The 25,731-nt window shown below is 35.4% G+C and overlaps 1 protein-coding gene across 2 annotated transcripts in view; it reads right to left on the bottom strand.

Annotated features, from left to right (window-relative positions):
* Positions 1-330: 330 nt before the first annotated feature.
* The window catches only part of FGL1 (fibrinogen like 1), a 30,103-nt gene continuing 4,702 nt past the window's right edge, over positions 331-25,731 (bottom strand). Inside the window, exons 1-8 of one of the 2 annotated variants that reach the window (XM_015592795.2) lie at positions 19,773-20,168; positions 19,294-19,373; positions 16,964-17,144; positions 8,126-8,285; positions 7,762-7,859; positions 4,484-4,572; positions 4,129-4,316; positions 331-688 (exon numbers count right to left, since the gene is read on the bottom strand). In XM_015592795.2, coding sequence (XP_015448281.1) covers positions 529-688; positions 4,129-4,316; positions 4,484-4,572; positions 7,762-7,859; positions 8,126-8,285; positions 16,964-17,144; positions 19,294-19,373; positions 19,773-19,794 — 978 coding nt within the window. In that variant the 5' untranslated portion in view covers positions 19,795-20,168 and the 3' untranslated portion in view covers positions 331-528. Of the gene's footprint in view, positions 689-4,128; positions 4,317-4,483; positions 4,573-7,761; positions 7,860-8,125; positions 8,286-16,963; positions 17,145-19,293; positions 19,374-19,772; positions 20,169-25,731 lie in introns of those variants that run through there. The other variant, XM_015592796.2, reaches the window with a different exon arrangement.

The following is a 25,731-nucleotide window of genomic DNA, read 5'->3' as shown; positions in this document are numbered from 1 at the left end:
GAAAAAAAGAGTATAACCTACATAAACATCCTAAAAAATATGAGATAGTATTTTATAGTGATTGAAATGCTGGTTTGTGTTTATAAAACTTTTAGCTCTATAGTTAGAGACCTGAGTTCAAATCACTATTTATAATATTTATTGTCCATGCAGTTGATTTGGCAATCCATTATTTGCTGGAATTTTTCCTGTGTTTTTTTTTTAACTGCAGTCATACTTAATTTATTGTGCTTGTGTTGTCTCCCAAGTTGTGGTATATATTCTATGCTTTTTATTTTTTGTTCAACATAAGCTCTTATCATAGCACTCTGAACATAGGAATTCAATCAATATTAACATAATTAACATTTATTTGGTGAATATTATATATGCTATACTGAAACTACATTAAGTAATAAAGGCAAGCAAGAATGAAAAGTACTACATATAACAATTACCATTATTATATATGTATATGTTCAGAACTGTTATTTTTCAAATTGCTTTAAACCAAGATGAACTGCAGCAATAAAAGCCCAAGAAGGACAATTAAACAATATTTGGAATAAAATCATTTGGCCTAATTTTCATAACCACGGATTTCAAAGAATACCACCATCCATGCCAGGTGTGCCAGACAATCCCATTGTCGGTTTTAGCCCTGTAGGAACCAGGGTAGTATAAACCATTCAGGTTTGCAGAGTGACATCTAGTGGGAGAAAAAATAAACACAGAACAATCAGACCAGAAAAATAACCTTCTGATACTCTTTTATTTTGCTAGCAAATGATAAAAAACATTTTAACTATGAATTCTGCCATTTTTCAGATAAGGAAATATTTATTAGTTTTCAGAAGCCAAGCTATTTCTATGACAGATAAGTTTTTTCTGTTTTGTTTTGTTTTGTTTTTAACTGGTGAATTTTAGTGCCATAACAAATCTGAGGATACAAGCAGGCCATTTGCAGCTTATTGATAAAGAAGATCTCTGTTCTTAATAGCTTTTAAACAAACAAGTGAAAAACACACACACATAAAAACATAATCTTGCAATGCTTAGCCTTAAAAAGAGCTCTATGGGTTAACAAAGCAAAGTGTGTCATGGTGCTTTACTGCCAGCTTTTCTGGACAATTTGCACTTATACATTCATCCATCTGCTGCCAAAACTTAGCTTTTGTAATTCAAACTTTCCTCTTGCCCTTTTTAAAATGATTAGCATATCAATTATTTTAACTTCAAAGGTAAGAAACAAAGCTTAAACCTATCATTTAAAGTTTTCTCAGCCATGAACCAGTAATCATTTGTCTGAGTTGCTGAGTTAATTTTTTACTTTAATATATTGCTCCAATCAAGATAAGTTAGGTTATCATAAATTTTAAAATGTCTCTCTTCCTCCTTTAAAATCTGTAAATTTTGTCCCAGATATTGATAAACTAACAGTATATGATCCTTTTCTGTGCTTTGTTATGAAATGAATTGCTACATATTTCTTTATTGATATAACCAATAAAAAGATGTCAGGCATTAGAACCTTCACAGAGAACCTTCACAAAGGATAATTCTGAAAATCTATGGAAAGTACCAAATTATTAAATCAAAAAAACATATAATTTACCCATAAAAGAGGAGTGGTTGGCTTGGATCTCTTACCAGCTAAGTGACTGCTAACCATCCTGACGGTCCTTCTATCTTAAATATAACTAACCGAAACCATGTATGCTAAATCTGCAAGTGTCAAGAGCATACTGTGTTTTTAAAACTGCATGGAAAGTAATGTCAAAAAAGAAAATACTCTGAATTGAGCCTCCGGAATATATATTTTGGTATCTCTGTCTTCCTAGAGATATCTACTACACATATTTTTTTATTTGTTTTGAGATTTGAATATCATTAGCAATTGACTTTATTTGAACATAGGAAACTTTAGCTATTCTGAGACCAATTTCTATCATCTTTCTGTTTCTAAAACAGCCTGGACCTGAAACTAGATTGGGAGATGGTTGGAGCTCCTTTGGCAAAGAAGTAGCTGTGAGCACTCACATGAGATGCTTTGTAAAGCAGACAAGACATCAACCCTCAATGATTGGTTTGCTATTTGGAGAAAGATTGCCTTGTAAGTGGGTAATAATTAAGTGTCAATGTTTCACGTAAATTAGGAAAACTATGGGACAGGAAAACTATTAAGGAGGAAGAGGATGATAAAGTTAAACTATAGTAGTAGCAGGCATGATAGAAGTAACACCATGCTTCTGGAACAACAGACGTTTTCTCCAGCTCTTCTGATTTGCCACCTACACAGCTTTATCATCTCCTCTGACTCCAAGGATAATGCAGTCTCCTTGGGTGGCTCCAGCTACTGAATTGCCTTTGTCCTCTCTGCACCCCTATCTTTAAAGTCAAGTAAATCATTTATTTTCCGAGGTTAATATGTGTCCAGTTGTCATTCAGGCATTATACAAGATGATCAACTGAGCAGGTATATGATTTTGATCTTATGGTAATATTAACTGATGTGATTGTTATTTCTGCATATGGAACTCTGTTCAAAATCAAACATTAAGGGATACTTGCAACTTTGTGAATTATAGGCAAGTCTTACATAATACTGATAATTTTTACATAATGCTAACTTAGAAGAACAGAGGAAGAAAAAGGAAGAGAAAGAGAAGGTGACAAAGATGGTTTCTAAAAGAATAAGAACACCAGTGGGGGAAAGACTATCATTACTCTTGATTTGCTAAGTAGGAAAGATAACTTCGTTTCTCTGTCCCCTCTCACTGCTGTATGTGCTCCAATTGCCTTACAAATGACCAAAAATTAAATGGACTCAAACTTTTAGAAAAGCAAAATCCAGAGAAAATACTGTTTTTACAACTACTTAGATTCAATTTGACGCTACCTACAACTAGTTGTATCTCCATGGACTCTACAATTCTAAAATCAACACCTCGCAATTACTGATGTTCATAATGAAGACTCTCATTATTTTAGGGAAAATTAACATATGTCTGGTACACCTTCACTTAATAAGATAGAGGATTCTCAAATGCTTTAAAACTGCTTACATAACACAAAATGTTAAAATTTGGATCGTGGAACTTAAACGGATAGTCTTCAATTATATGGAAAACCCGACATTTCAGAAATATTCACTTACTAAAAATTCCGGAAAGGAAAGTTTACCTGTCTAGATATTTTGAAGTGGCCCCTGTCTTCTAAAGAGAAAAGTTGTTCAAAGCTCACGTACAGCTTGAACACATCTGCTTTGCAGACACAGCGGGCCCATCAGGTTATTTTTAAGAAGATTATATGAAGCTTCCAGTCCTGCCTTAAATTTGTAATTACAACCATGGGAGCCATATGAAAACCAATGGGTGAAGGAAAGTTAGAGAAATCAGAAATATCTGGCCTAGAGAAGAGAAACTATTGAGAAATACAATAAATATCTTCTCATCCAGGACCCAAAGACGTAGGTTGAAAAGGAATTACAATTCCTCCATAGCTACTGAGGAAAAAACTGGGGGCAGATTTCAGGTTAATGAAAGAAAAATCTTAGTATAATCAACAGTAGAATGGGCTTGCTGATAAAGTAGCATTGAAATATTCAATAAAAAAAGAAATATTCAATCAGAGGGTGGAAAGAGGTTTCAGGAATATTGTAGAGGAAATTTCTGCATCGGAGGGAACTTGGATTCAATGATTTAATGAAAATCGTAGTAATTGAAAAGTATTACATCAAAAAATTTACAACAAAAACACGGCCATTTTGTATGATAGGAGAAGGTGAAGAACTACTTGATTATTAGAATGCTGAAAATATTTTTCCTGTATGTAAATGCTCTGTATTTTTTCATATTAATTTGTGGCCTATCTTTATGATAACTCACTCATAATTCAGTTTGTAAACAATCTTTGTAAAAGTAGTAATATGATTTATTTCTGTGACATACCTTTCAAGCTTTACTAATGTACACAATGAACAAATCTTCAAAACTACACTTCATCACTGAAGAATTCTAATAAGGGTGATTGCTTAATAATACCAGTATTACAAAGAAGACCAATGTTTCCTCATATGCGTATTATAATTAATGCCCATCAGTGATATATCATCAACGCCATTACAACTACGTTTATAAAACATCAAACCTGTTAAACCACCAGCCAGACTGCTCTTCTTCCGCACAATTCCCTTCATAGTTGTCATTATCTCTGTCCCATGTGCTGAATTTCATTCTTTGGTGACTTCCCCACCATTGTACCTCAGGATGAAAATTCACCGCAAGGGCGTCTCCAGCTGTTCCAGAATATTCTCCAATATCCAACTCGTAGAAATTCTAAAAGAACGGAGGCAACTTTCACTCAGTTGTCACTCTTTAAATTATCGGCTTATTTAATAAACAAAAGAATAAGTTCTATTGTATGTTTTTGTTTCCACTGACTTCAGGGCTTATATTGTATGGTTTACGCACAATTTGTGGTACTTATTTGAAAATTTCAGTACCTTTTCATCGCCAACTTTGAAATTTTTATAGTGGGCATAACGGCTATTTTTCCCAAAATCTGCAAGGTCAATTTTTAAAGCATAGTCTCCTGGAAAAGAAAATAACAACAACAATGAATTTTTTTTTAATGTGCAAGATGACATTGGCTTACTGGGGTTTAAAAACAATTCATGGCTCTATTTTACTTAGACTATTTCCTTCTGATATGAGTCAGTTTTCCAAAGAATAAACAGTGACTCCATTATGTTTACAACATGAAAGTTTTATTGTGTATTTGACTTGAAAAAAGGACACATTATTAGAGGTAGAAAATTTCTATTAGATCTATCATAGGTAAAAGCTAGTGCAATTTGCTTGGCAAAGAACAATGGAAAATAAGTCATTATTCAGTTAATAGGTTAAGATATCTAACAATAGAAGGGAAATTTTTATAAGTTTAAATATTTACCCTCTTTTTCTTAATTTTTATAAGAATGTTGATCTTAAATATAAATAATGACCGAGTAGTTTGTATGTTCAAGTAATTATCTTTTCCTCATTGTCCCATCATTTGCGATAACAAAGACTTACTTTTTCAGAAATAGAACTACTGTCAGGAACATTTGAAAGTTATAAATCAAACTAAATGTTAAATAGTGTATGTTCTATCCTTCTACTTTGACAAAATTTCATAATGACCTGCAAGACCAGGTTTGAATTTAGAGTCTTAGATTCCTCAGAGTTCCAAGCCAGAACATGGAGGCCCAGGAGAGAGAGCCCCCAGGCCACATTACACAGGCCTGATCTTTGGTCTGCCTCCCTTCTCTTTCCATCACTATCTCCATCAGACACAAGAGAGGGCCTTATTCACACTTGTGTACTTTTCCAACTGAACATTCAAGCTCTGTTTATATCCACAATAAAAGCTGCTCTTTCACATCTCCTCGGGCTCAGGCGTACACACGCCAGCGGCACACCCTTCCTGCAGGAGGACAGATGAAGAGGCCTGAATGGGTCCTGGATGTTCGGAATGCTGGATTCCCCACGAGAGGAGTGAATCTAGGAGGGGTGTGGACTTCTCTTGGCCTTGGCACTTTGGTCCCACAGATTGCTTGTCCCATAGAGCTCTCTAAAATGGGGTTTTAAGGAAAAGCCTTTCTAACCTGATCAAAAGGCAGTAAAGGTGATGTGAACCAGGACTGTGAGGTGGACGGGAGCAGTAAGGCAGGCTGTTAACTCTCCTAGAAAATATTTTGTGTTGTAGAAGAGATACAAAGTCAGTTTTAATTTTTGGGGTAGCCATCTAAATATCTCATTGGCCTTTCAGTAAATATCTCTTTGGCCATTAAGTAAATAAAAATGCAATTATATAGATCATTTCTAAATTAACTTTATTGCAAATACTTCCAATCAAAATTTGTGCAATGAAGATAAAGCAATTTTCGGAGGCAATTGCTTAGCCATAAGTGCTCATGTAATTGAAGAACACAGGAACAGAGGAACTATTTTTCCTTGGGATGATGTGATATGTAGTTGTGAAGCCTGGAACTGATAAATACATTTTTGCTGCCATGAGAGTAGCCAGACTGAACACTAATCAAATCATGAGGGGAAGCAAATATGTTGGCAACGTACATCTGGGCAAATAAGCACTGAATAATAATTTGAAAAATAACAAGTACGAATTTGTGTACTTAGAAGGAGCCAAGGATTACTTTTTCGGGTTTTCATAGTTTCAATAAGAAACCAGATATATATTAATGTGTGAAAGAAACAGAGCTGGTATGATAAACATTATATATCTATCATAAAACACCTAAAAGTAGGATAATAAGTACATTGAAATTTAGACAGCATTGGGCATAGGAAGGACAAACAAAGAAAGAAAGTATTAGACTTCTAGGATTATCCATATTCTCTAAACTATTATTCTGGTGTCTCAAAGATCCCTATAATTATATTCCTACTATTATAACTATAGAAACATCAACCATTTTCCTTAACTTAGATGTAACAACTAAACTCTTGCTTTATATTTCATGTATTGTCAGTGTAACTTAACATGTGTTCTCGAGCAATTGTGTTGCCTTTTATGAGACATTCAGAATCAGACCTGATTGGAACTGACTGCAATCTCAGACTGCAAATGAGGTAAGGAAAACAATGGATTGAAGCGATAGAACTTGGGAAAGAGAAGTGTGGACGATTTGTTATCAAACTATTGGTATTTTAGACAGATATTGAACTCTTAGTTAAAGGTATCCATGTAAAAGTATATACGGGAAATTTTATAGATGTCTGCAATTTATTTTGAAATGTGTCAAAAAATAAAATGAATTGATGGAGAGATAGATGGAGAGATACGGGATAAAAACAAGCATCATAAAATGTCAGTGTAGAATCTAAGTGATAGGTTAAAACATCTGTCAGCTTTGTTGTATCTTTGAAATTTTCAAAATAAAATTTGGAAGGGGTTGGAAACGAGAACATTTAGTATATTATGGTATTTCAGTGCAAAAACAACCTCAATTCCCCCAATTCTTCGCCTCTCCCTTAGCAATACTACTTTGTAACACCTCCTATTAAGTCTATTTTCTTTCCCTTTACATTTGAGCTGGTCCTGTGACTTGCTTTCACCAATAGAAGCAGTGTGCCAGTCTGAGTTTAGGACTCAAGAGACTTATGAGACTTCCACTCTCCCTTGGAACTCTGCCTTTGCTACAAGTCCAGGCTAGCTAGCTGGAAGACAAAAGACTGTGTGGAGCAGAGCTGAATTGTCCCATCTGAGGCCAACCTAGAAGAGCCAGCCTCCAGTTGACCAGAAAGTTGATCACAGAACCTTGAGTAAACCCAGCCAAGATCAGCAGAGTACAGCCCTCATCAACAAAACCACCCAGCCAACTTGTAGATCTGTGAGAAATAAGAAATGGTTGTGGTTTTAAGCCACTAAATTTTGAAGTGGCTCGCTTCACAGTATTATTGTGGCAATAGATAACTGCATGTTAATATATTTTGAGGGACTAAAGGTTTTAATAAAAGAATGATGATGACATTACATTTCTTTCCCAGAAATAGAAAATATATGAGAAATTCCCCACCCCCAATCCAGGTCATTTCTTTTCCTCTATTCTTAGTTTTAAGCAGTCGCATTCAGAAAAGGGATTATTGCCCAAAAGGGATCATTGTAATCTGTAAATCACTGTAGTTACTAATTAGTTCTATTGCCTATCATTTAGTGAAAAACATTTTAGTTATTTTCATTGCATTTCAAATGAATTTAATATTAGGCAAATCTTACCTTGTATGGTTAATAAATGAAGATTTTTATTACCCAGCCAATATTCACCATTTTTATGGACAAAATTTCCAAAGCCATTTTCATAGTCATTCCAGCCCCTAAAAAATTAAAGCAAAAGCTGATTTTAACAAAATTCAAATAGACCTTTAGAGTACCCAAGATGCCCACAATCCCCTGCTGCTGTGCCTGGCTCCCACCCCCAATATTTTCCTCCAATATTTAGTTAATGTACTTTCAGTATTCTTATTTAGAGAGAGTGAAATTCTGTCTAACTAATAGATTTCAGGATAGAACAAAAAGGTTTACTTATTATAAATCTCACATTTGCTACTCCAAATAAAATCTTATGTCGTAATTAGCACACCTGCTAAAGTTCTCACTGCCATCAGTTCGTCTCTGAATTACAGTCCATCCTCCTCCATCAGACATGTCACAATAGACAGAGAATTCTGCTGGGCTCTGGAGAGGTTTGATTTTGTAAAATCCACTCTGCTTATACCCATCATTAAAAATCTCTGAACAATCTGTTTGCAAAACAAAGTAATGTAACATTTGTTATGTGCCTTCTTTTTAAATAAAGGGAGCCTCTGAATTAGATTACTTAGTACTAATGGAGACAGATAAACACATGATGTAGATAATCAGCGTTTTAGAATTACATCTTGTACATCTTCCAGTGCATAGTAAGAAAGTCTTATTTCTTTTCCTAGTATTTAATTATCATCTGACTCCTTGCTATGATCATGGAAAAAGTGAAATAGGAATGTGGTTTCTCATTTATAATTTTTGTGGAAAACAATTTTTTAAATTATATGCTTTCAGTTAATAACAGTATATATAAATGGAACTTACAGCTTTATCAGACAGAATAGTGGAAATTATTTCTTTTATAAAGCTAAAATGAAAGTAGAAATATAACAACAAATAATTTAATATGGGTTATCTTGACTTAGAGCATTATAAATCATTTAGAACATCTGGAAATGAACTCAAAATAGTAATCATCTTGTTAGATTCTTACAACCTCTCGCTCTCACCAGATTTTTTACTAACCAACTGAAATTTCTAACAGTCCATGTAACAATCTTAGATATTTCTGCTAAAACTGCAAGTTTCTACTACTCCTTTTAATCCAGCATTCTTTTTTGCCATGATATTTCTTATTGAAGCAAACATAGCCACCAATTTGTTGCCAAAAAGTAAAATCTATTTCTTAAACCACTTGAGGGTGAGATAAATTAATATCATTGGGTCTCATCTAGACTGATCTGTCCTGACTTAGAGAATATGGCAAGTAGGAACTTCGCTATTATTTAGATGCCCAGGAAGCTGTGTTTTTGGGTGGTTGAAATAGTGGCCACTATACAGAGATATTTTCAAGGCTACCCAGTCACAGTATTGAATAAAAATACTATAATATGCATCCCTAACTTTCAAATTTTACCTTTATCATTTTGTTAATTTTCTATCTTTTTTAAATGTTTTCTCTTCCTGATTGAATAATTCCATTCTTTCAGCATATTTTTACGATCTTTCCTCATTTTCATTGTTTTGATGCCAAATTGTCTACCACTCTGTTTTATTACAAGTAAAGTATACTCTACATTAAATAGATTGAGTAGGCAATAAGAATCAGGAAAGAAAAGCAAAAAAAGAATCTTAGTCACTTTCTAAAGTCTTCCCCAGGTTGAGATCATCATACACTACTACTTTAGTGAGAGGTTCGTCTTTGTAATGATTTAAGTTTTATTCATATATTATTTTTGCAATGCAGAAGCCAAAGTGTTTTTCATATATGCTGAATTAAAAAAAAAAAAGATTCAGTTGTGGCAATTAAACATGAAGAAAAAAATGAGAAATGATTTACCTAAAATTAGTTCAGTGTTATTCAAAAGCTTACATCTTGTGGTCAAGTATGTTGTATGCCACTTTTCATTAAAGTAGGCAGATTTTAACTTTCCTTGTTATGAAAGGAGTTCACTTTATTTATATTTAAACTCCTACCAAAATGCTGAATAGTAAAGGCTCATAAGGTTTAGACTATTTCCCAGGCAAATATGGAAATAATTAGCTATAATGTTTGCTTCTGGAAAACTTCGTGAATATGCAGTTTTCAGCCAACATTTTCTATTTTTTTTTTTATTTTATGCCAAATATGAGTTTGTGTTTTTTAAACATTTTTTTCTTCCCAGAAGAAAGTTGTGTCAAACACAACTTAAAATCCAGAAGAAAGCTTTCAACTGGAAAAAAACCAACAAATAAATAAAAATCAAATAAGCGCCTGTAGCAAAACTGCTTATAGCAAATAGTTAAGGAGTCTGCCTTGGAAAAATGTAACTTATACTGTAAAAGCAGGAAGTTGAAACAATGTAGGGTTTTAAATATTAACTAGATACTTAAAACAATAATTTTCAAAATGTTTTGAAACCCTCAACCCCCTGGAAAATAGGCAAGAGAGGAAAAAGGTTAAAGAGCTCTGTGTTCATGAGACTTAAAAGAAAAAGATTTTTAGATACTTACATAATACCAGAGTGAGGTCAGGGCTTCATGCCCGGTTTGACAAACATTGTGTTAAATTGTGAGTTGAATACTTTCTCTGATCATGCAGAAAACAAGCCATGTTGGAAGGCTGAATGTTTAAGCTTCATAAAGTAACATGACAACCTGCCAAATGGGCTTTTTCCTTTCTTGTCCCAGAATGGTGGCTGAGCTCAAAGTTGAGAACTAAAGACTCTAATCACCCCACACTCTAAACTCAGAGAAAGACCAGCAAGAAGTCAGCCACCCCTCCAGAGAGCATGTTGGGAAATGCCAGCACTGGCCCTGCCACCATTCTCAACCTCTAGAAGACATAAGAAGGAAACATAAGAGGAGAAAAAAAGTTGGTTTTTTGGAGAAAGCAGTATTCTTGTAGGGTGGGGTGAGTGGCTCTCTTCTTTGAAAACCAGGGAGAGAGGATATACAGTAGCCCTCCTAATCCGTGGTTTGCTTTACACTGATTTACCATGTGGTTAACTGCAATCTGAAAATGGAAAATTACAGAAATAAAGAATTTGTAAGTTTTAAGTTGTGTTCTTTTCTGCGTGGTGTGATGAAATCTTGCAAGTCCCTCTCCTTCCCACTCTGACATGAATCATCCCTTTGTCCAGCATCTGCACCCTGTAGATACTCACCCGTTAGTCACTTAGGAGCCTTCTCAGTGATCAGATGGACTGTCTTAGTAGTGTTGTACTTGTGTTCACGTCACCCTTGTTTGACTTAATAATGGCCCCAAAGCTCAAATAGTGTTGCTAGCCATTCAGATATGCCAAAGAGAAGCCATAAACTGCTTCCTTAAAGCGAAAAGTTATGTATGTATAGGGAAAAAAAACATATTATATATATGGTTTGGCATCCACTGGGGGTGTTGGAACGTATTTGCTGTGGATAAGGAGGGACTACTGTGATAACATAGATAGATAGCTGACCTTCATTGAGCTAAATGCTAAATGCTTTTGTAGTCATGTATATGTACAATAACTCATTTAATGTTTATAACAAAGCAACAGGTATTCTTATCATTCCTATTATACAGATGAGGAATGAGGTACATAGAGGTAAATAATTTTCCAAAAGCTGGCAAGATGAGCAGATGGACTTTGAAACCAGGCTTCAGAGTCCACTCCTTCACCATAACACAGACTGCCTCAGGAGACTGTCCCATAAAGATTGGGGCTCCTGCAGAAGCGGACATGGTTAAGCCAACAGTCTTATTCACTGAATAGATGTTGTAATGCCACAGGCTGTTGTGATTGTCACCAATAATGCAAATTTGGTACTATAACCTTTTATTTTAGGCACATAAGTCAATAGCACCCAAAAGCTTAAAAAATGCATTTAATTATATGTTCTATAAAAATCATGCGATTTGTGCATTATTTGCATAAATTGCTAAGTTGTATGTAATTAGGTGTTTTCTACCGTAAGATGAATTAGAAGTCAGAAAATAATTTCATAATAATATAGTAACTTGTAAATAAGAGCAAAGAAATTTATATTTTTATAGAGCACATACATGAATATTTAATTTTTTAAATTTAAGGACACCAAAACCATAAATTTTGATGTGAACAAGTTCTTACATATTATATATAATATATATTATATACAATTATATACAACATATATGCTATAACATTATATATTTTATTAGAATTTATGTGTTATTATAAATTTTATTTAATGAGTGATTGCCCTTGGTAGGCTCTCTAGTACTATTGCCTATATGTTGAAAAATAAAGTTCAATTGAACTGTATTTATATTTTATAGTTTATTCTTCCTTCTCTTCCTTCATGTTTACACCATATACAAAGAATATTAAACACAGATCTGCTGACTTCTGGATTTTTTTTTTTTAGCTGTTATATCCAGAAACAGTCATCTAGAATGTCTATCTTCTATCATTACATGTGTTATGTTATAAGAAACACACACACAATATAGTAGTTTATCTAGATCCTGTTCATAGGACTCTTCTAACCAATTCCTGCTTATACAGTCAGTTTTGCTCTGACCTTGATAGTTTAATTTCTTAGTAACTGATTTCTTGCTTTACTTCTTGGTGACCTCTTGTTTCCTAAGGTCTGCTCCCAGCACTCTCAACACAGGCATCGGATTTTTAGCTCTTAAACTTCAGTTTTCTTGTGACTGGTGGCACAAATCCAGTAACAAAAATCCAAAGGCCTTCCTCCTGCCATTATCGGATACTAGAATCTGTATTGACAACCTTCTCACATTGTGTCTGAATAGATACCCTGGATCATGAGCTTGGTTTGGAATTTGGAATAATGGTACTTCTACTGCATCCATAAATTCCTTACCCTTGAAGTCAGTTTTGTACCCAGCTTTGGATTCACATATCTGTATGCTCATCCCTTGAATAACCAACCTGTTGCCTCCTTCTCAAGCTGTTATTCAAATAACTATCTTGTTTTACCCCCAAGGGTCTGTTTGAAGTGTTTGCCCTCACTTTCTTTTACCTGATCTGTTCCACCAATTAAATTTTAAAAATATGTGTTGAACATTTATTATATGCAAGTCACCAGGTTAGGTACTGAAAATATAAGCAATTAGACGGTTTAGCAGGGGAGATAGATGATTAAGCATACAGTGACAATACTCTAGGATAAATATTAAGATAGAAGAGTAGAGGGTGCTTTTGGAGTGCAGAGAAGTGGTGCCTAATTCAAACTTCAGGGTCAGGAAAAGTTTCTTGAAGAGATAAACTGGGATCTGACAGCGAATAGCAGAAGTCAGTCCAGGAGGACAGGGTTGAATAGAGAAGACATTCTAGAGAGATAAAGGGGCTAATGCAAAGTTCTGAGGGCTCAAGAGAGAAGGGTGTTGTTGAGAAAATGAAACTAATTTATTTTACTCAGAATGTACCATGCAAAGGAGACACATGACAACAGACAATGTCCAAACTCTGGTTCTGCCATATATTACTGACACCATATCTGTGCTGCCTCCACAAAGCCAATACATACATAATATTAGCAATTTCTCTGCCAGAGCAGTTGCCTCCATCACCAAACACACTTTCACCTCCTTATGGTTCCACTTTGAGCCTCTTTGGTCTAGAAGAGGGACCCATCCTTGGGATCAGGCTCTCCTTCATGCTTTTCTTACATTCTCTTCTCTCGCCTTTTCTTGTACGACCCCAACTTTTCTCTTTTCTCTAGCATTAATCATGCACTTAGGGGTTTTCATCTTTGCTTCCTCTGATCTTCCCTCTCCCAGCCCTGACCCTCTTTCTGACCTAGGGGGCTAAAGACAGAGCAACAAAGGCTCAGGGTGACAGAAGCAAATCCGAGGTCATGTGGGAAGTTGTGTCAAATTTAAATGGCAATGACTTTATAACCATATTCCCCAAGGAAATTGGAGTGGGAGCAAAACAGATAAATCTGTTCATTTTTGTCTGGATCACTTCCAGTTTTGTATCCAGTCTCTTGTGTAACACAATTTATCTTAGAAACATTAAAAAAAAAGTGATAGCTATACTAACGAGTACTTACTGTGCTCCAGGCACAGTTCTAAACGCTTTACATGTATTCATTCATTTAATCTTCACAACAATCTTATTAACTAGATACCATTATAATCCACATTTTACAATTGAGAAAATTAAAGCATACAAAAGATAAATAGCTTGCTTGAGGAAACACTGCTAGTAATGCTGAGATCCATTCTCAAAACAATAGGCAAGACAATCTTAGTTTAAAAATATTGTTAATATGTATTTGGGTGACTAAGAGAAGAGACATCCAGAGAGGGGCAGATCCAGGCCATTGCGAGCCCAGAGTCAGTGTGTATTCTCTTCACTGTCACTATCACAGCCTCTGCTGTTCCTCCAGAAAAATTCACTGGCCACAAAGATCCTTCTAAACTTTCTTCATTAGAGTCGATGATGTAAAAACGTTTTATTTTTATGGGTTGCCTGTTGGGTTTCACACTCCCTGAGCTCTGGAGAGCCCTGACCGAAGGACACTTTTATTTACCTTTCTTTATAAAAGTACTACCATCCTGGCCAGAAGCTGATATCTAAGGCAATGCAAGGTGTATTAGCTTGCTTGGGCTGTCATAATAAAATACCCTAGGTAGGGTAGCTCAAACAACAGAAATTTATTTTCTCACACTTCTGGAGCACAGAAGTCCAAGATTAAGGTGTCAGCAGGTTTTGTAGGTCTTCAACATATGTTATGGGGGAAGGAGTGGAGGACAGAATTCAGCCCATCAGGCAGGGTCATCAATCAAATGGCCTTCTGATGATTCCGATGACCCCTTCCTCCGTGAATCATTTCTATCATCCACAATGATTGACCCAATTAACTCAGTGAGATCTTACCCTCCAACCTGTGTGCTTTTGTAATTTCCCACAGTCTCTGAATAGGTAGCTAAAGACTAGTGGGTGGATACCTGACTATATTATAACAAGGCCTCAAACTTCATCCAATGAAAAGGGAACCGAACTTCCACAGGACACTATCTCCTTACCAAAAAGAAGTAAAGCCTTCTACTAGGTGACTCCAGGAAACTTTGGCACTTCTCAGCCTGTGGGAATTTGATGAGAAGCCTGACCTGGTTCTGGTCTTGAACAACCTAATCCACAGCCAACTGTGAAAGCACGAATCCTTTTCAACCCTGTAGGGGTTCTCATTTAATTGGTCTGGAGCGGAAAGTGGGCACTGTTTATGAACAATTTCCCATGGGTCACTTGCATTTCTGCACATTTTTCAAGCAGGGCTTATGTTCTAGAATATTTTTTCAAGGATGTTTGTATAGTGAACAGCCTTGGATGATAGAGATGGTATCTCCCCCTAGTGGAGATGGCAGGCTTGTTTGCTGTCCACTATCATAAAGATAACATCTCCCGCTGGGGCAAAGTTTGGGCAGATTTATCACCCATTATAAAAGACTGAAGTTTCCTAAGCTCAGGGCTCCTCAGCTGTAACAAAGCCCACTGCCTGCACATTTTTCATCTGAATTATCCCACACTGCTTCCTTAGTATTTGTGGCAAGGAATATTGGTGCAAACATAAAGGTCACATCTGTGACCCAGAAGTCTCTTATCTTCTGCCAGGGTTCCTGAAACCATGGTGGGCTAACTTGTTGGTTTTCAAATAGAGCAAAATCTCAGACCCCTCACAGTTCTTTATAGGCATCAGCATTTTAAAAGGTTACCAGGTGATACGAATGGCCGAGAATCATTGTTTTAAAGGAATCACTACTAATTCTGCTTTGGTTCGATTCCTTTCCTGAGTCTCCTTTCATAGTCTTGCCTAATCATTGTACTAGTTCTCTTTTTAGGTGTCAATTTCTGATTCTTTGCCCTGTGACTGATTCAGACAGTCTTTGTTCTCCAAGCCTGTTAGTGGAACTATCTTTGGTTCCTCTTTGATGTGTGCTCCAGAGCCACAGGCCATCCTCACCTCATATTCATTCCCAGTGGCTCTGGCTTCTTTCTGATCCCAAACGTGGGGAAGGGCAGTTTAACTCCAAGGATGGAGGATAAAGGATCAAGCTGCTGGACAACAGCAGGTCTGAGCAAAAAGAGATTAGGATCTTGATAAAGAGAGAAAAAGGGAGAATTTTATTGAAGCATAGGTTCTAAGATCCCAACAACTCATGTCAATACTGGTGAGTATATTTGGAAACACAAAATAAAAATGTGTTTGTTCTCATTAGCTTGGCACCTCTTTAGCCTCTACAGGTTTTCATTTATAGTCAAATATATTTCCCAATTTATATTTGCTTATCTTGCTGTTCCTATCTCTATATATTACCTTGCTTTAATTCATAAATATGAGGATCAAATATGTTGTAGGCACTCTGATAGGCAATAAGGAGGGAAGACTGCATTAAATGTCATCTCAGACCTTACAAAGTGCCCAGCTAATTGACCAAGATAAGCTCATAAACAGAGAAATAACATATCATAGCAGTGGATGGAGTAGACATATCAATGGAAGGCTCTAGGTGGCATTCTCATTGTTTCTGACAACTATTGTTTGTCTACTTTAAAAGATGTCTAGAGGAAGTCGGGTGAATAGGAAATAATGATATATGCAGTTTTCTATAGGGAATAATGATATATGTAATTATATGTACATGTGTTGGTAGTTGAAGATCATTTAGTTTCTGGGGAAAATTACTGATCTAATGAAAAGGAAAATTACCAAATCAGGAAATATACACTTAAAAATAACTTTTATTTTCCTAAATAATTCTCATTTTTTTTCCTTCTCTAAACTTTTATTCAATTACCTTACTTATTACCCTAAGGCACATTAGATTTTCATAAGGAAAAGCTATATAAATGTAACAAGAAATAAAATACAAATAAAACAAAGCTCAACTTTAAAATTTCACAAACGTAATCTGCCATTTGCATACCGATATTTAAACAATCTAGTTTCTTGATCTCTTATTAAACTATAGAAATTATCAGATATTGAACACTGACATAAAATGTCCCCTGCACATGATAATAGAAGAAAAAGATAAAATATGATTAAAGAAATTTAAATTTGCTATAATGCTTCATGTTGCTTGTTACTAAAATAGAAAAAGCTTTTTAGCAAAATGTGAACTCATCAAAAAACTAGCACCATCATTGCACATGGATATATATTATTGAAACACTTTAAAAAAATAGATCCTGACCTGCATATTGCCTCTTGCCTCCAAGGTCAATGACACTATCCTCCTCTCCTTTATCCAGAAACTGGATTTCCTTCTCTTGTAAAAGCTGCGCGATCTTGACCTGTTGCCGTTTGACCCGGATCTCAAGCAGGTGTACCTGAGCTCTGAGACGCGCCTGCTCCTGGAGACAGTTCTCGAGAGCCTACAGAGTAACATGCATCTTATTTTCATGGAAAGTAAATGCTCCTAGTAAGTTGAATAAATTAATAATACAAATTTGCCCCTGACTCCCATTTCAGAACATTTTTCCAACTGGAAAGTAGTTTGAAAGTTCTAATTTTATTTATTATTTGAAGGATAAGAAATTATGGCTTATTCTAATAAAAAAAAAAAAAAAAAGATATAGTATTAAACAATCTGAATGACTACACTTAGAAGTTTAGAGTTGTTGTCTCAATTGATCTTCATAATGATTCCATGAGGTAGGAAAGGGCTCAGTCCTGATGAGGAAACTTGCTCAAGAATTGCCAGTGGGCAAAAGGAGTCAGGATTTACACTGACTTCAAGGTTTCTGTTCTCAATCTCTACATGACACTGCCTAAGTGCTTTCTTAACAGTAAAATAAATGAAGCTTTTGAATGACTTTTTGGTATTAACATGTTTTAAAAAATATGATTGAATGCTTATAATCTGATGACATGTGGTCACCTTTATAAGGGATGCTAGCTTAGGCCCTCATATCCCTGAATACCTCACCCATTTACATGTTGCTGAAAATTCTACTTGAGTCATTTTAACGTTTTGCTTATTTATTGTTTCTTCCTCAATCACTTTAAAAACAGATGGGAGGAAACTGAGTCTTCCAGTTAAGTCATTTATCTTCTCTAAAAGGGGCAAATAACCCAAGAATATTGCACATGAGAGAGTTTATCAGCTCCTCTCTAAAGTGGTATCTGACTGAGCAGAGCCCTCCAAAGAAAAAGCAAATGTGGCTGGTGAATTGAGAAGGAGAGTTGCAGAGGTGGGTCTTCTGGGAAGAGGTCCTGAGGCCAAGAATCTTAAATAAAAGCTTTTGAATGCTCAGTGTTGGGAGAATTACTAGGGGTGGTGAAACACAAGGACAGAGAACAAATTTTTGCCATTTATCTATTTTACCTTGTCATCTCTATTTGCAGCCCATGTCATGATCTCCTGTTATCTATAAATATAAATGTTCACTTCAGAGAAATTATGAATTTTAATGTGTAAGTGCCTCACACTACTTTTACATACATTATTTTCTAAAAAGGCATTTGATTATAGGCAGATATGTTTCTCAATTTGTATTTGTATAACTTCCTGTTCCTATCTTAATGTATTACCTTCCTGTTCTTATCTTAATGAACAGCACAATTAAATATCTAATTTGGGACAAAGGAAAGAGGCACACTCCTTTCTTATAAAGGACTACAATGTAAATATCCTCAAAACTGAAAGTCATATAGCAAGAGAATGGAGAGTGGTGATAAGAGGCCTCCTTCCTCCCATATTCTCGTCCAAGTCACTGAATCTCTCCCAGCTATTTCTAAGTAAAACTATTTTTTATTTGCTCTTGGCATTCTCTCCTCATTACCCTTTGATTTATCCTCCCTGAATGAGTTCTTTGCTTAGCACCCTGAGTCACAACTGTCTAAAAAATGAACAGCAAATATATTTTACTGTGTCTGGAATCCTGTGTTGCTTTCCAATAGTGGGAAATTGATTATGATATCATTGAACACAGTGGACTATGCAATTTAAAAATAACTGAAGGGATTACAAGGCAAGTATGTTCAATATTTATGAGACACGATATACTGTGTTAGTAAGCTTATTTAAAACCTAAGAGTTTTCTTTCTCCGAGAACTAAATAAATGAGTATTTTTACCTTTTTACTCATGAGTGGAGGAAGACACAAGTTCATTGTAATTACTTTCAAATAATCTGTTACGTTTACACTAATAGTGTCCAATATTGGAAAGCCCAATATTGGGCTTTTTTAATGGACAGTTTTGAACTTCTAATATTATGTAACCACTCAAATTTAATGGACAGTTTTGAACTCCTAATATTATGTAACTACTCAAATTACCCTAGCAAATTAAAAAAGTTTTTTTTACTTATTTTTTGTTAATACTAATTTTTACTTTTAAAAATTTTTAAAGCACTTGGTAAGTTCTTATTTCGTGTCAGGTGTTCCACAAAACTTTTTCATTTCCCCCCCTTAGTTGAGTTTTTTTCAGTGACAACTTACTATAGGTTTGCTGCAAAACAAAAGAAAGTTTAGGTCAAAGCAGGCATTACGAATACAATAGTTTTTATAATGAGCTTACCCAGCTTTCCCTTCCTGTTAGCAGAGCAGTGGTGACAAGGACGAAACTGAACATCTTCACCATTTTTCCCATTGAAAGAACTGCAAGGACAAAAAAAAAAAAACAATTTCATACACTTATTTACGGTGAATTTTTCATGAGGTCAGTTAGGTTCAGACTCAAGGCAATCCAGGAGGTCAAATGCCGTTCTGGGCTGAGAGTCACTGGGAAATTCTCTGAGACTTTCCCAGGCTTCCCCTACACAGAATGCCCAGTTACCTTCAGTAGAATTGAACCTGTTCAGTTGCAAAAATAAAGGAGAGACTCTGGATCTTTGGGTGGCCTGAATGTGCTGCTTGTATTTAGGTGTGGCAAAGGCACAGACTCTATGTAAACCAAGACCTGGGGTCGTATTTTAGCTGAGCCACTTCTTAGTTGTGTGGCCATAGGCAACTTACTAAAACGCTCCCAATTGGTGAAATGGAAATGTTAATTCCTACCTTGATGAAAAGTTTTGCTCATCCTCAAAAATCTGTGCACTGCCAGTAGTGAATTTTCATAAATTTTAGAAGCTACAGAGCCTAGAAGGACAGAAATATCTGCATAATCTTCAAACAAATTTTATACCTATGGTTTCTGCTAAAAAGAAAAAAAGGCTAGAATCAACTGAATTATTAATTTGTTAGTCTATTTTTATCCTTTTAGAACCTATGATCGCTAGGTCCTTTTCGTATGTCTCTTTTTCAATTTTTATGTAATTAGAAAAATGGTTCCCAAATTTTGCTGTCTATTAGTATCTCTTGAGAAGCTTTTAAAAAATCTCCAGACCCAGAGATTGAATCAAATGTCTAAAAATGGCAGCCAGGCCTAGAGATTTGTTAGGCTCCCAGCTGATTCCAATGTTCAGCAAAGATTGAGAAACAATGACTGATTTAAGAACTTAACAGACAAAATGTTTTTAGTTTATGTTAATAAAGTAGGTAGTTCTCAGGCCTGGGGCCAAGAAAAACAGTTACAGAATAGGAGACACATTCCTTAAATTCAATGACAAAGAACATGCCTCGCTACCTTGGGAAGCTTGTAACATATAATGTGAATTTGTAGAATATGTGAAATTTGTGCATTACAGAGAGTAGTGAAGAATCTGCTAGATATAACTGTATAATGTTACTTCATGCATTTTTACTTCTGGCTGACATTTTTATAACTACATACTCAGAACTGTGCTATGTATTTTATAAGTATCTTATTTAATCCTCAGATAACTATACAAGGCAAGTACTATTATTCTCATAATACAAATGAATAAGAGATCAGAGAGGTTAAGTCACCTCCCTAAAATCACACAACTGGTGTATGGAAGACCAAACAACAGAGCTTTTCACCTTGCCGGCTCATGTCCCCCAACCTGTGCTTACATGGCCTTCCTCTCTATATATACATATCCCTGCTATCTACAGGGAAACTGGTTGTAGAGAAGTCTAGAGACTCTCCTACTTGGCCTTCTCCACTGAACATCACTCTCACTCCTTGAGTTACATGCTTCTCCAAAGGAACATTATGTTAACTCGGCAGTAGAGGAGACAGCTGCACCAACGCAGAAGCAGTCCTAGAGAATGGTAGCATAGGCAAGCATTTATCGATCATCAGTTATCTGCTCAATCTGCTCAATGCTATGCTAAACACTGGGAGAGAATAAAACATAGCTGCCTCAGCAAGGCAATGTTAAGAGGAAGAAATGAAAATAAATATTAAAGTGGAAATTAAAGACAATATAAATTAAGTATACATGAAACCATGTGTAATTAAATATAAAAACAAAACTCTCCCAGACCACCCCTCAAGACAAAATTAATGACTTTCTCCAGTGTGATTCCACATTATGTTTATAGACCAATATTAGCAATTATTCACTCAATAAACATTATATGCACTCCTGCTATGTTCTGGGCACTGCGCCAGGTGCTGGAATTATCATTTAGTCAGTTTTTTATTTTCTTTCTTTCTCTTTACCCATGCTAATTTGCTTAGAATAAGATTTGTGAAGGCAAAAGCCACACCTTGCTAATTGTTGCATCTCCAGCATCTAACTTACTCTGGTGACCCTGCTAAAAGTTGAGTTGTTGCCTCTGCAGAAATATTCCCCAGGAGGGAAAATCTTCCTCAGAGGGGAAAATGTGATTTCCTTGCCATAAAACTATTTCCTTTTCTATGCTTATTCTGGTCAAGGGGAGAACAATGGACTAAGTGCATTTTTGAAAATAAGTGTTAAGAAGGAGTTAGAAACTTTCGGTTGGATTGAACACATGAATTTATTTTTCCTTTCTCACAAAACCCCCTATTCAGGGCCTCCATATGTCTCCTGAGCCTCTTTCTTTAGTGTCTAGATGTTTATTTCTTAATACATTAGGTTGAAATATAAGAAATGGCATATGCTTGAACATTTTTGACCTACAAAATAGGCAATTTCATAGGATTCAAAATAATAAATACTGGTTAGATAGAAAGAACATACTTGAAATTATTGTAACCTTTTATACTAAATGGAGGGCCAAAAGACAAAGGTTAAAAATAAAATATTTGTAGCTTACTTAATAAGAAAGAAGACAATTTAGCAATGACCTGTTTTTATGTAAATGCTGCCTCCAATGTTAATACATTAATATACATTAACGCTAATCAAAATATGTAAAAAAAAATTTACTTATCTTGTGGTTCTGTCATAAGCCAATATGAAGAGAAGTTACAATAGTCACTTTTAACTAAAAGAAATTGGAATAGGAAAGCAAAATAACTTTTCCAAGGAAAGGCTCTACATTCAAAATTTATACAACATTTAACCACCTCTTATCACCTGTGTTGCTACCATCTGCTCTAAGCCACCACTGGAAATTCCAATGTTCCAAACCAGAACATTTTTGAGAATGACACTGGGACAAACTGAGCCTTACCAGAGTGAACCAGGGTATGTGGTCACCTACCTATAAGGCTTTACATAATCTGCAAAATCCCACTGCCCCACAACTCCTCTCCCTCCACTATCCCCATCTCCTTTGCTCTGGCCACATTGGCCTCTTCGGTATTCCTTGAACACAACAAAACACATTTACTTTCAAGGACAATTACACTTGCTGATTCCCCTACCTGGAATTCTCTTCTTTTGAAAATCTCCATGGCTTGCTCCCTTATATCCTTCAGGTCTGTTTAAATATTATCTTCCCAAAGACAGACACTTTTCTGGCTACCGTATATAAAAAGCAACCATCTCCCGCATGCTCATACCTCTATTGCAATAGATTAATTATGAATATGTTATATATTCATATAATATATTAAAATATAACAAAATATTATATATGCATTTATTGTCTACCCATCTTCACTACCATCTATAATGTAAGTTCCATGAGGTGAGGGACTTAACCTATTTTAGTTACTGCTGTATACCAGTACTTGGTAGATAGTTAGGTACTGTATTAGTTTCATAGTGCTGCTGTAACAAATTACCATAAACTGGGTGGCTTAAACAACAGAAATTTATTGTCTCACATTTCTGAGGGATAAAAATCTGAAATCAAGGTGTCAGCAGGGCCATATACCCTCCGAAAGGCTCTAAGGAAGAATCCTTCCTTGCCTTATTTTAACGTAATTATATCTGCAAAGACCCCATTTCCAAATAAAGTTATGCTCACAGGTAACAGGAGTTAGAATTAAACATATTATTTTGGGGGGCACAATTCAACCCAGTACAGGTACTCAACAAAATATTTGTTGAATTGATGAGGGAAAAAAACCCTTAAACCTAAGTTAGAATTTTAGAACTTCCCAGCATCTGTTGTTGCAATTTTATAATTGTTTACTAGAGACCAAATTCTTTTGTGTCTGCTGAATTTATTAGATGTCCCTATCAGATTCCTTTTATTATCTCCCCTCTCCCGGCAATGACTAAGAATACTTGATAAACCATACCTTTTGTAAAGTTTTTATTGATTTGCAAATCTGACATTGTGGTGTGTGATAGCTTATATTGGTTTGAAAAATAAAAAAGAGATATTTGGATTCATAAAATCTCAAAAGAAAATAAATAACTGAAAATATAATTCCTAAAATATTTAAAATTTGGCTATCTTAATGAGCTAAAGCCATTATCATAACTATCTCATAATAAATTATTAATTGACTCATGTTTTCATTGAATATATTCAAGAAATAAATATATTTCTTGAGCAAAATTACAACAGCTATGCTGCTATTTTTTAAAAAATCTCATTTGTACCATAATGGTCATTTGTTATTTAATTTTAAAATTTATCATGGAGTTCAAGTAGTAAAAAGTAAAAAACAAAACAAAACAAAATCCTTCATACAATGGAGATTTCCTAAAATGTAATCAATTAGTCATAAAGATAAATAATAAACTGTTTTAATGTTACAGAAAATAAGAAGCAAGAATAATTGTTTTATTATAAACAAGCGAAAGAAAACAAAGGTGAAAAATACAAAATACTTTTTAAAAACAGAAGAAGAGATTTTAGAAGTAGAAAGTGTTATCGCAAAGGGTAGAACACAGGGTCAAAATATAATTAGAGGAAGTGAGATCATCCAAACATTATCAACACTTGAGGAAACAAAGCTCAGAGAGGGAAAATAATAATTTGCTAAGAAATAAAATAGACGACTTTTACTAGGTATATACACATTAGTCTGGGAGATTAGTATAAAATTTGATATAATACTATTTATTTGTGACTCTAATTTAAATTATTCTAATTAAAAAGAAGCAACTTATTTTAATGGTTATTGATTGAGATTTCTCTTTTTTCTTTCAAGTGGTAAAAATAATCTCATTTTTCTTATGTGATAGCAAACAGATCTTTATTATTTTAATCCACTTCCAGCTATCAAATAAAATATTCATTCAGGAGTCAAGAATTTAAACTCATGAAATTTTTGTGTGTTCCAGACTTTGCTTTAATGTTGTCTGTTGAAATATTTTTGTATATTTTTGTTTGGTTAATCAAGTTCCCTTATCTACTTGTGAGGTCAAGTAGTTTAGTTAAAAAATGAATGAATTAACTTAAAGAATTATGCTCTTTTAAAAAATTATGTTTCTATATCTATGTCTGATTCTGGCTCATACAAGTGACAGTGTATGTTGAAAGTGCTCTGGGAGATGCTGGGAAATTATATAACATATATACATATTACTCTACATTAGATTTGGTATAAAATAATGGGCCAAAAAAGTGCTTTGATAGAAGTCTCTATCTTAGTGTCTATCTCATTTCCATTAAAATAATCAAATCTGATCTTTCCCAGAGAAAGGAGACAGCCTCTAGTCTGATCCTTAAACAATAAAGCATTTCGAAATGTCATTATACATATTTTGAAAGTCATTATATTAATTTGATCATCTTTAGAAAAATTCTTGAGACTATTGTGCTGGCTGGAAAATTACTGTTTGGCTATCGCCCATGGGAACATAATGCTCTAACAATAAGCTTTCTGCTTCTGTACTCCCCGCTTGCACAACCGACCTGTGGGTTGACAGTTAGTTAAAAGAAAAGAAATAAACTTGTCTATTCAAACAGGATGAAGAATGGGGTTTAGAGCTTAAAAACCCTGTACCTCTACATTTCAGGGCTGCTTAATTTGGGGTCTGCGTACCTCTGGCAGACCCAACTGGCTGAATAAAGAGTGTGTTTCCTATAACTCACTAGTTTCTGGTGGTCTGTGTATCTATCGGAGGCTGGCAGCTACAACATTTGGAGGCCCCAGCAACATCTTAGAAAGTGGCCCTGAGATCTAAGACCAGACCGGCCTTCGAAGCGGTTGCTGTCCCGGTGACGGACTCAAAGGGGTGGCCAACCTAAGACGTTCCAGGGCCCTTGAATGCCGTGACGGGGTCAATGCAATCGTCAAGGACTCAACCTTGAGGACATACTCTTTGTTCCTGGTCCCACGGGAATCTCCGTGGCCTCGACATCTGTATAAAAAGGTACCTTTCTGCTTCTGTTGACCGGTCATTGGGGGTCCATGGAGAGACTGGACGCAGTCATATCTCCCTGACCGTGGCCAGGCCATGGGACACCACCTCCTGTGCCCTGTTATCGAGTTCTGTCTATTGTCTAGTTTGTAGGTGGCAGACCTCTCCAGGTCCACCTACACCCCAGTAATTGTTCTTGACTGAGTGTCTGTCTTGTGTTTTCCATGCAAGCGATGAGAGGAGGCCCAAGTTCACAGAAGACACACTTGTGTCTTCTGCAACATTTCAAAGAAGGGTTTGTAGAGGGAGTTGACTATGGCATAAAGTTTTCTCCAGGCAGACTAAGAACATTGTGTGAAGTTGAGTGGCTGTCTTTTGATGTAAACTGGTCTCCGGAGGGTTCTTTTGACAGGGGTTTAGTGAGGAATGTTTGGAAGATTGTCACGGGAGATCCGGGACATCCCGATCAGTTT

This window comes from Pteropus alecto, unplaced genomic scaffold, assembly GCF_000325575.1.
Source record: "Pteropus alecto unplaced genomic scaffold, ASM32557v1 scaffold24, whole genome shotgun sequence".
In the NCBI taxonomy this organism is placed as follows: Eukaryota; Metazoa; Chordata; class Mammalia; order Chiroptera; family Pteropodidae; genus Pteropus; species Pteropus alecto.
This window is presented reverse-complemented; position numbering and strand designations above follow the sequence as displayed.